At 41.7% G+C, this 12,289-nt stretch overlaps 1 protein-coding gene across 5 annotated transcripts in view; it reads left to right on the top strand.

Annotated features, from left to right (window-relative positions):
- The window catches only part of NEDD9 (neural precursor cell expressed, developmentally down-regulated 9), a 313,393-nt gene that overhangs the window by 290,149 nt on the left and 10,955 nt on the right, over positions 1–12,289 (top strand). For all 5 annotated transcript variants that reach the window (XM_068236898.1, XM_068236900.1, XM_068236897.1 and 2 more), the window contains one exon: positions 11,309–11,410. In XM_068236898.1, coding sequence (XP_068092999.1) covers positions 11,309–11,410 — 102 coding nt within the window. The remainder of the gene's footprint in view (positions 1–11,308; positions 11,411–12,289) is intronic.

The raw sequence follows: 12,289 nt of genomic DNA, 5'->3' as shown, positions 1-12,289 counted from the left end.
AATCTCAAAGATGAATAACACCAGCTTACCGGGAAATTGAGCAGGCGCATTGATCATTAAAAATGTACAGAAATCAGATAATTGCTAAATCCAGGTGTATATGGGGAAAAACCTCTTTTGCAAATGGAATTTTGTAAACGTACCATAGTTTTGTTTTTTTGAAACCATGGCACCACTCTTCATTGGTCCCCTCCTCTCACCTGAATTAAGCATTGCTTCATCGTGGACAGTCATTGCCCAGAGGTAGGGATGCTCACCGCGTTCCGCGGAATTCCATTTTCCGCAATTCTGGCCGGAATTTGGTGGTTCCGTCGCATCGGAACGGAATTTCCATAGCGCTATAGCGGAATTTCTGCGGAACAATGCGGAATGCAGAATTTTGTAAGCCAATCACAAGGAAGCCCCTAGAAGAAGTTTAAAGTGAAAACAGGATTTCTTCATGAAAATCGGAATTTCTGCACCAATCAGAGGCTTACAAAAACCACCCAAACGGATTTCTGCATGAAAATCGGAATTATTTCAGCACCAGTTACAGTGTTAACAAAAAACAATCAATCCTATATTAGCAACCAGCTCCCTAGCTATCTCTCCTATCCCAACCATTTTGTATAGGTCCCAAAGCTTACGCGACACCATCTGCGGCGCAAAAACCACCGTCATGGGACCACCACCAGGTCCTAAAGCTTATGCAACACCTGCAGCGCAAAAACCACCGCCATGTCCCAAAGCTTATGCGACCTCCTGCGGCGCAAAAACCACCGCCAGGTCCCATAGCTTATGCGACGCCTCCTGCTGCGCCAAAATGACCGCCATGGGACCACCGCAAGGTCCCATAGCTTACACGACACCTCCTGCGGCGCAAAAAACACCGACATGGAACCACCGCCAGGTCCCATTGCTTACGCGACACCACCTGCGGTGCTAAAACGACCGCCAAGGGACCACCGCTAGGTCCCATGGCTTAAGCGACACCTCCTGCGGCGCCAAAATGACCGCCATGGGACCACCGCTAGGTCCCATGGCTTAAGTGACACCACCTGCTGCTGCAAAAAAAAAAAAAAAAAAAAAGACTGGGGGAACAGCCACTAGGTCTCATGGGCTAACATTTAGCATAAACAAGGTTTAATTTGCGATTACTTTAATTTTTCCGCCAGAATGCGGAAATTCCCGAAATTCTGCGGAAATGTAATGGCGACGGAATTTAGCGCTGGCGGAATTTCGCAATTCCGGCGGAAAGGAATTTGCTCATTCCGATCATCCCTACCCAGAGGACTGTCAGCCCTTCTGCATGTGTACCCACCCTTGGTTATACAGCAATGACTTCATAAAGGCAATATTAACAGCACTGTCAGAACCTCAGTGTTCTTATTACCAGGGTATGAGGGAATAATCCAAAGGTCTCTGAGATAAAGGCAATGAGTGTGCTATTTATTCCTTTCTTGTCCAATTGGAAATCTTGCCAGAGACTAGTGCTGTGATGTAATTGAGCAGCAAATGTTAGTGTGGTAACTTGTTTTCTTTCCAAATTACTCATACTGTTATCAGCATTTTATAATAGACCTAGCAAAAGCCAGACCTTGACGTACACCAAGGTACTTTATTGTGTATTAGCGTACAGTACTTTTTATTCTTAGATCACATACACATTAGGCGCAGTGAATTAATTTGCCAGGGGACATACATACGAGACAGCAGTGTTGATGAAGCTTGGCTCCACTTCATTTGGATGCTGGAGTATCATGAACAGAGATCCCATTAATCCCAGTATTTAAAGAAAAACACTTCTTTGGTTTTTTTTTTTGTTTTTTTTTATACCGTTTACAGAACTGCAATAAATCTGCAGTGTGTCTACTTCCTGAGCTCAAATTGCACTTGTGATTACTTACAGATTAGGGGGAACTAGATAGGCTCTTGTCTCTAAAAACACACGGTGCATTTTTCTCTTTTCCTGGCATCCTGTGCAAGAGTTCAGGTCCACTTCTACACCCCCTTGCCCTCTCCTGTTTCTACATTAACCTACATTAAACAATGCTTATACCAAGCCATCACCATCCAGATAGCCCTTCCCTGTCTGCCTGGAGTTAACTCTTCCACACAATGAATAACCAATGAATTGATATTGTATACACACATGCAGTGCAGCACATGCTATAACACTAATCTGACTTCTGACTTAAGGTGGCCACACACCATACAATTTTTTAAATATCTGTTCAATTTAAGAATTGTAATCAATTTTTCTGACTGATTGTAACATTTCAAAAATCTGACCAATGTACCACACACCTATGTTCAATTTTTTCCTCAATTATGATGAAAATGATTGGAAACTCAGAGGAAATTGCTAGGGTGTGTATATTAATAAATTAGCAATCCAACACACACCATACAATCTTTAGTAGAAAGATACAGTCTTTAGTAGAAATTGAAGAGAAATATCTGGCATTCCGGATCGATTTAAATCGGAAAAAACGGGAAATGTGATCGGATTTTTCAGTCGAATGAAAAAAAAAAAACTTTCGATTTTTTTCGAGAGATACGATCGTTTTTATCGAATTACTGTAAAATCGGATCATTTTATTGTATCGTGTGTGTGGCCACCTTTAGTCTGATACTTAACTGTAACCAGTAAACTTAGTGACCACACACTATACAATCTGACTGTATACTTTTTTTTTGCAATCTTACCAACATCCATGTATTTTATAATAACAATAGATTCACTGTGACTTGGATATATTTTTCAGTTAGTCTCTTATACTACATGAAAATGGTAAAATTGGTGATTGATTGTACAGTCAGATTGCATGGTGTGTGGCCACCTCACTGTGACCAGAGCCTCCCTGGACTGTTCGATTAATGAAGTATCAGGCAACCAAATGAAGTGTGCATGCAGCTTTATGACAACTACTGATTGATACTCCAATCTGCATAACATATCCTGAACAAGTCAGAAAGCATACACTGACAATTACATGACTTGGCAACCAGCTAGGATAATAGAGATTTATAGGCTCTGCCCATTGATGTAAGTTCCTTCTTATTTCATCCCTCAGCGATTTTATTGCCTGTTTGATGTATGGGGTAAACAGACTAAATTGTTTCTACAGCCAAACACCTTACAGGGTCAATTAACATTTTGGGCAACACAAGACTAAAAATCGGCTTTAAAACAAAGGGGGTGTGAGGGGCCTGCAGAATTCAAGAGTAAACGCGCCTCTCACCATTTGCTTGCACAGAATCTTTTGCTAATTACAGCACTGAGTTGTAAATATCTTGGTGTGCTTAACAATATGAAACACCATATGCAGTCAAGACATGCTAAGTATGCTAAGAAATTCTATGGAAGGCCAAAATTGCCAAACGTTGCTTTCCAGCTCACAGATGCACTTGTGGACTGACTTACCCAACGACTCATTTTACCTCATAGATGGAAACGCCAGTAGTGAAGTTTTACTACAGTGGGCTGTTAAGAGACCGTCAAATAGGACCATGATTAAACTGACTGCAAAGTTATTTGTGTATTTTTTATAATAGACATTCGTTCTCACATGACACCACCTGATTCAATATGACAGCAGTGATCCAAAATTGAAAGCTGGGCTTTGGATGGAACTGCAGTTTACAGCAGACTATACTTGGAGCATATTCAACTTGTGGCTGCTAGCATTGACTAGTTACTTTTGCATACATTGAAAGTATGCTTCACTGCCACTGTAGCTGCGCATGTCGTCCGGTAAATGCACGGCATGTTGTGGTGTTACTCCAGCAGAACGCACTGCTGGTGTGACGATGAGTATGTACCATAGAAGTATAATTGCATACCGCTGTGATTATATTGTCCATTGCAGCAGAATGCAATGGGCCCAGTGTGAAAGGAGCCTGTCTGGCCTAGTTAGTGACCATATAGTCCAGAGTGCTGCTTTGTAGTTAAATGAGTGGCATCCACTGAATAGATGGAATCTGTGTGCTCTGTCCTATGCTGTGCTCTGTTTGCACAGTAAGAACACCTGCTGTTTGTCCAGGCCCTTGTGCTGAATTGGTGTCTCACCTGGCTGGGAGGCTTTAATTTGAAGAAAAAAAAACTTTTGAAATGTTGTTTACTAGCTGTGTTTGAAGTTCCCAGTCATGTCCCGGTCAGGTTTAAAGCTTCATTGATCTGCTATAAAAAACAAAACAAACTGCATTCAGCTTACATTTTAATACAATAACCTAAAACATACTTTTTTAGTAACTTCTTTATGTATGAGCACAGAGCCCCACAGTAGCCATAAATGGAATGATCTAATTAGACTATCTATTAAATGAATCCAATAGGCACAAATTGAAACCTGCCAATTCACCAGATTGAGTTCTACAGCAACGGTTACCATATCTTATTTTTAAAATGTCATTCACATGCATTGGGTGAAATCACCTTGTTGCCTCAATCTATGTACCAGTAATTGTTCATTCAAGAGAAAAGTCACTTCCATTGCAATGTCTTTTTTTTCTTAACATCTTCTCAGCAGTTAGTGCTGTCTTTCCACATGGGCTTGTGAAAGGGTGGCCGCATACAGTTTGCCAGAGTGAAACAAGTCTGCTTGGAAATTGGTCATATTGATCATATTTCATAATTTCAACACCTATTTTAAACTATATGAGGACAAATCCCAGGAGCACCCTACAAACCATAGCAGTCTCCTAACTTTCCAGGTTTCCTCCCATTGTAGTCTATGGCCCTGAGTCCCAATATAAAAATACTACTGCTTCTTAGATTGGACAGACTAGTTCATTAGTTCCATAATGTGTTGTCTCGTTTTTGAAACCACGTCTTAGGCCTTGTTCACATTGTGTTCCGATCACGTTAGTGTTTGCGTTGGATGTTTTTGAAGCAATTTTTTCCCCTTCCCAGCGATTTCTGTACATTGGACTTTTTTGTACGCATTTTTGCAGAGCGATTCAGTTTTTTTTCACTTCCTGACTTCTGGAAAAGAATAAATACAATGTACTTATTCTTAAAAACATGAACGCAATCGCTGCACAAAGCAATTTTGTGAGCGTTTTGCGGTTTTTCCTATACCTTCCATTGTAGCAAAATCGCCCCGAAAATGGTCCATGCAGCGCTTCTCTGAGCAGAAAGCGGACAGATCGCCCTAATCTGAGCTAGCGCATAGGATAGCATGGTGTAAGTGCTTTCAGGGCGATTTTGAAAAATCGCAGGTGCTTAAAAATTTCCAAAAGCGCCTTCAGTGTGAACAAGCCCTTAATCTCCTTTTCCTAGTTTAAAAATGTCCTTTGGCGTGCACAATTTTTGATCATGTGCAGAAGCCTGCATTTTACACCATCATGTTGTAAGCATATTTTTGGACAAGCTTGGGAATGAGTGATTCCAACAAAGATGCCTTTACTGAGAAGATAATAGGGGTATAAAAGTCAGTAGCCAGCACTGATGACATTACTAGTCACAACACCTGCCTCTGTCTGTAAGGAGTGACAGCTGAGGTCAGACCTCTCTCCCTCTGATCTCTAGGCTAGCTTTCAGGCTGTCACCTTGCCTTTCAGATGTCTGGAGCATGTCCAGTAGCGGAAAGAAATGATTTGCTTCACTATTCTTTTCTCACACAAGATCCCTCATTGTTCTCTCCTCTGCATCTCCCTGAGAAAATCAGAGTTTAATGGCAGCACCAGGAACTGAAATGTGAGCAACAGGAAGTAGTGTAACCTTTGTGTACACTGAAGTATAGAGGAAATTACACAGTACAGTGCATTTCTTCAGTGTGGGCAGTTACTGTAATAGGCTGCTTTATCTCAGCCTCTGTATTCTTTTACAGTTTACTACATTGTACTTTTTGTTTCTCACAGTGCATCATTGATGCAGTCTTTAGAAGACACTGATATAGTGTATGTACACTTAATTATTGTTCAGAGGCAGGCATTACCCATGTACAAACGGTGACATTCTGTCAGTGGAGTTTTTCATTTCTCTTTACATAGAAGTTTATTTCATTTTGATCAACTTTTTGTTGTTTTTTTACAGCACTTTTAAAAGCTTTTGTCTACAGTGAGTTCTCTGGATGCACTTACTAAAAGTGCACATTAAATTAACCTGTCATTAAAGTGCTTAACTATTGACCAGGCTTTAGGTGAAAGTAGTGTTAGTGTTAAAGGACAACTGTAACGAGAGGGACATATAGGCTGCCATATTTACTTCCAATACTAGTAGCCTGGCTACCCTGCTCACTGGCGAACGCAGGGGGCTATTCCGGGTGTCTGAAACACCCCCCCTGCACTGAGCTGTGTATTCAGCCAGGGAAGCCCGCATAATATAAACAGCCTCATTCTCCCTCCCTTCTTACTTCTGGTGCCTCCCTCCAGCTAATAGAATGAGAGAGGCAGCCGAGCTTCCCCCACAAAAAGATGCAGCCTGCAGTGAGAGACTGTTGATTCTGGAGTCCAGGACTCTCCACAGCACAGAAGTGTCAGACATGATGCAATTAGAGGGCAGGCAAGCTGGTAAATATGCACAGCATGATGCAGAGCTTGCCTGGACTCAGGGTGCATGGGCAAACATCTGTCTGGTCTCTCCCCATTGTTATAATGACTGCATGTGTGGATAAGGTGTTAAACAAGTTGAAAAGTTTTTGACAGTCCCTAGACTCCAGGAGGGCTTCTTTCTGACTTGTGTGGGAGACTGGCAGGGACAGGAGTCCAATTACAGGCATGTAGCCTGTCTGATGTAGGACTGCAATACAGATAAGTTCTCTGCTCCATCTCAGGCTATTCTCAATTTCTCCACTCCTATCTCTGGGCTAGTGCAACGCCAAAATGACAATAGCAATCGCTAGCAATTTGTAAGTGTGAAGCGATTTTCAGAGCGATTTTTGAATGAATCGCTCAAAAACATGCTACATGCAGTATACATGAGATTTTGAAAAAGTCACAACGCTGCTGTGAGAACACTGTCATAGGGTAACAATAGCCAAGCGCTTTTCAAATCACTGTTGATTTGAAAAACGCTCAGAAGCACTCTTGGTGTGCACCAGCCTCCTTCATTCACCTTTGTTTCCCTCTTCCCCTAGAGCTGGCTGTGTCTTCTTGTCATACAGGAAAGCTAAATAAAAGTGCAATTCTAGTGAGGCAAAATATTATTATTTAGTATTTATATAGCGCCGCCAGCTTCCGCAGATTCATATATCCCTGCATCATATGGGTATCGCTTGCGCTATGTGACACTATGTAGCATATTCCACTGAATTGTCCAAACTAAGTCTATCTCCCGTTCCTCTCTCGGGGAGTTGTTCCAGCGCTGTACCCCGTTCAAATTTTCTGCTACCAGAAGCCCTCAGAAACACTCGTGTCCTTGAGTACTTCCAAAGATAGGCAGCTCAGTAATACGCCAGCGCACTTTTGTGCATGGGCAATATGGAGCCACCTGTATTCGGAAGCACTCGGGGACATACGTGCTTCTGGACCTTTCAGGAACCCCCCCCCCCCCCCTTAAAAATCCTGTGTTTGCCCCTGCCTGCTGATCCTTTTCCTCTCAGGGCCCGTTTCCACCTGTGCGGTGCAAATTCGTTGTGGAAAACGTGAAAACGAATTCGCATGCGGATGAAAATTTGCATACGTTTTCGTTTTGTTTTTTTTTTGTATGCGAATTTAACCAGGTCAGTGCCTGTGTGATTTTACATTGATTGTAGGTGAAAACGTATGCGATTTTGCATAGAAAATTCGCATAGCGAAACCGCATGCTAAATTTCCTATTAATTACATTGTATGCGATTCTGATGGCTCTGCTCTGTGCTTTTTCCTGCACAGAAAAAAGGCTTGTTAAGTTGTATTGGTTGTGTGAATCTGCGTGCAGAAAACGCATGCAGATTTGCGATAGTGGAAACGGGCCCTCATACTTTCAGCCATAGACCCTGAACAAGCATGCAGCATATCAGGCGTTTCTGACATTGTCAGATATGACAAGATTGGCTACATGCTTGTTTCTGGTGTACTCCAGACACTACTGCAGCCAAATAGATCAGCAGGGCTGCTAGGCAACTGACATTGTATAAAAGGAAATAAATATGGCAGCCTCCATATTCTTCTCAGTACAGTTGTCCTTTAACCATTTCCCCTCCCCCAGGACGAGTAACTACGCCCCTGCAAAATGCCACAACTCTGTGCAGGGGTGTAGGTACTACATCAATCCCTCCCGCCTCCTCCCATTAAAACTGAGTTAGAATAAAATCTTAGCAAAAAGTACCCCCCAAAAAAAGCCTAATCAGTGGCGAAAAAAACAAGATCTAGATTGTTTCGTTGTGATAAGTAGTAATAAAGTTATAGGTGAATGAATGGAAGGAGCACTGACGGGTGAAAATTGCTCTGTTTTTTTTTTTTTTTAAGAGGAAAAACTCTTTGAGGTGAAAAGGTTAAAGGACAACTGAAGCGAGAGAGATATGGAAGCTGCCGTATATTTCCTTTTAAAGGGGAACTGAAGTAAGAGGTATACGGAGGCTGCCATATTTATTTCCTTTTAAGCAATACCAGTTGCCTGGCAGCCCTGCTGGTCTATTTCTCTGCAGTAGTATCTGACTAACACCAGAAACAAGCATGCAGCTAGTCTTGTCAGATCTGACTTTAAAGTCTGAAACACCTGATCTGCTGCATGCTTGTTCAGGGGCTATGGCTAATAGTATTAGAGGCAGAGGATCAGCAGGGCTGCCAGGCAACTGGTATTGATTAAAAGGAAATAAATATGGCAGCCTCCATATCCCTCTTACTTCAGTTCCCCTTTAAAGGGAATGTCCAAGCAAAATAAAAAAAAAAGAGTTTCACTTACCTGGGGCTTCTACCAGCCCCATGCAGCCATTCTGTTCCCTCGTAGTCACTCACTGCTGCTCCAGTCCCCCGCTGGCAGCTTGCCGACCTCGGTCGGCGGGACGCATTGCGTACATTTTAACGCATTCCCGCTAGCGCAGGAACATTAACACATAAATTTTTACGCATTACTGGTTTAATGCGTAAAAATGTACGCATTGAACCAGTAACGCGTAAAAATGTATGTGTTAATGTTCCTGCGCTAGCGGGAATGCGTAAAAATGTACGCATTGCGTCCCGCCGACCTCCGAGTTTGGCAAGCTGCCAGCAGGGGACTGGAGCAGCAGTGAGTGACTACAAGGGCACAGGATGGCTGCATGGGGCTGGTAGAAGATTTTATTTTGCTTGAACCTTCCCTTTAAAGCAATACAAGTTGCCTAGCATCCCTGCTGATCTCTTTGGCTGCAGCAGGGTCTGGAGTACACCAGAATCAAGCATGTAGCCAATCTTGTCATATCTGACAATGTCAGAAATGCCTGATATGCTGCATGCTTGTTCAGGGTCTATGGCTGAAAATATTAGCAGCAGATGATCAGCAGGACAGCCAGGCAACTGGTATTGCTTAAAAGGAAATACATATGGCAGCATCCATATCCCTTTTGCTTCAGGTTACCTTTAAGGCTTATACACAAGTCCAAACAATCCACATTGTCGTCAGATTTTGATCTGTTGGTTGACAATTAGGCGTGTGTACACATGGCGAGTCAGTTTGCCCAATCCACCTGACGGATCAACTCACACGGTAGGTGGGCTGATATCGTGCAGCTGGGCACGTGTGTGCAGGTTGTTTGAGCAACGTGTGCTTGTTTTGAATACGGCCATATCGTCCAGTCCGTCGCTTCGCTTGTGTGCGCAGTATACAGGGGAGTTGTTTGTTTAGTTGGATGGTGCGTGGAATAAACAGGTCGTGTAGATGGTTTGTCATGGGGCCATTCATGTCATCTAGATTCAAGGTTACTTGACATTACTGTTCAGTTGTTTTGTAGGAACGTAAAAGTACCCAGATGGCTCATAGTGACCCAGAACCACTAGGAAAGTATAAGAGACTCAAAGGGACCCTCTTCCTATAAAAGCCATGTTGAATAAAAATGTGCCTTAGTAAAACAGAAGGCATTTATAGGAACCAATAGGATGACATGCTAAATTAACCTTTCTAAACTGCCCTAAATGAGGAATAACACCTTTTGGCTATTGGTAATATGCTGCATCCCTTTTGTTTCAGCTACTGATAAAGCTTATCTGCGCCACATGCTGCATGCAGTGCACTAGTAGTGACATAAAAGCACATCATATATACACTCTGAGGTGAGCTCTGCCTGTGTAGACGTGATGCAGGCCTACTCGCTCAGTATGTTTTGGGTTATAGCAGGCACTTATCAGCAGGCTCCCCAGCTGTTTCTTAAATTGCGCAAATAAGTGATTATAAGATTGGAATGTGTTGTGTTCCACAAAATGACTGCAGGAACTCAAGAGAAAGCTAAATAAATGAAATTGCTAAGAGTTCATTAGCATTAAAGCCAGGAAGTACATTCCATGACGCCGGCACATTTAGCCAAGGAAATATTTTACTTGTTCTGGAGTATCTTTGTTTTTTTTCCTTCAGAGTTCATAAAAAAAACTATCCTCCTTTTATATTCAATGTATTGAAATACTATAATGGTACTTATCCGTTAGCCGGGCGCATCCGGCAGGTGGCGCTAATTACGATTCCCCCTCCAGGCCGACATGGATAGTAGGGAAAGATGTAACTCTGGAGTTTTGTCGCCACCTAGAGGATGCGCCCGGCTAACGGATAAGTACCACTATAACTTTAATTAAAAACCTAAGAATTAGAAAGGTGGTGTTCTTTATATGTACCATTCCTGCTTATAATTAGCAATAAGTGGATTGCCAGCCAATCCTAAATTCAAATGAGAATCTGCTATAAATATGAATTCCATTGGCTCTTTCTCTGGCCTAGTAAAGCATTTACATATTGCCCTGGGAATGAGCACTGTACACACACCATACACACCCCATACACACAATGCTGCAGTTTATTTTTGACTTCTTACAATGGATAGTCCACTAGATGCTGAAATGTCAGGCAGATTTTATTGCATTGCAGTATTTGTATTTCCCAGAGAAATTTAGTTGTGCTCTCATGCTTGTGAAGGTCAATGGGATTGGAGAATACCTTTGATAGAAAATACCTGTTTCCATGGACCTTGTGCTTCAGGATGCTACTACCAAACGTGGCCCAGAAATGCACTGCATGCTTCTTATGACATAGTGTGCTACTTGCTTGAAAGATACATTAGTAAAACAAGCAAAAATTTAACCAAACAAGTTACAGTATAAGGATAACTTTACTATTTTTTTTTTTTTATTGTAGTGCAGTCTATAGTAATGTACCATATACTGTAACCTTTTTACCTTTACCTTATCATTGACCTAATATGTCTGTTTCTTGCTTTTTCAGGTAAAAATCCCATGTAGGATGGTACAAGGTATTAATTATGAATCTTCTTCTTCCAAGTGGCCAACCAGTGTCTATGATATCCCTGCAGCTCGACTTCAGGGGGTAAGTAGCCTTACATAATACAAAGTATTAGAGACATTATCATCCGTATTAGTGTGCTATGAAGTATATTGTACTTCCTTATTCCAGCCTTGCATTTTATTTCTGCCCCTTTACCCCATACTAAACGGGCAAAGCTGAATTGTAAAATCTCTGATGTGATCAATCCTTGGCTTGTACACCATGCATGGAACTTTGGGGAGGGTCCTTCTCCCCCCATCCCTTGAGGAGGAGTGAAGGTTAAAAGCATATTTCTGAGTAGCTGTTGTTTATAACAAAGTATAGCTCATTATAAAAACGAAACCCTTTTGTTTTAAGCGTTTACGTCCTTTACAGTGTAGCTTAACACCGAATGTACATTTCTTTGTAATGGTTTGCTGCAGATTTGAAATTGTCCATTTGCTAGAATCAAGAGGAATGTAAATGTAGAAATGGGAGGTTTTCTTCTTTGATATGAGATGGTTCATGCCTGACCTGAGTCAGCACGTGGGTAATCTGGCTTTCTTCACTCTTCATGGACATTAGAAATGGGAAAATATATACAGTAGTAACAATTACTGGAGGATAAAAAAAAAAAAAAAGAACCCTTCTGTTTAGCTTCTGCCATCATGCCAAGCATCCATGTAATGTGTATGGACATCTAAAAGGCACTTGATTTATTCTGAATATGAAACATGGCCATCCTTTAAATTTGGGGTGCCTTATGCACAGTTACGGAGTGCACATTTGGTCCTTTTTCTTTTTTTTAATATTACAGTTTTTAGTTTTGTTTTTATAAAGAGTAAGAAAAATGGATATATTTGAGCGCATAGCAATACTTTGGACTGTTTTCTAGAGTAAAAAAATCTGCTGTATACCGGAGTGTTGTAGTGATATATATGA

This window comes from Hyperolius riggenbachi, chromosome 5 (assembly GCF_040937935.1).
Source record: "Hyperolius riggenbachi isolate aHypRig1 chromosome 5, aHypRig1.pri, whole genome shotgun sequence".
Lineage (NCBI taxonomy): Eukaryota > Metazoa > Chordata > Amphibia > Anura > Hyperoliidae > Hyperolius > Hyperolius riggenbachi.
Note: the sequence above shows the minus strand (reverse complement) of the source record. Positions and strands in the feature narration are given on the sequence as shown.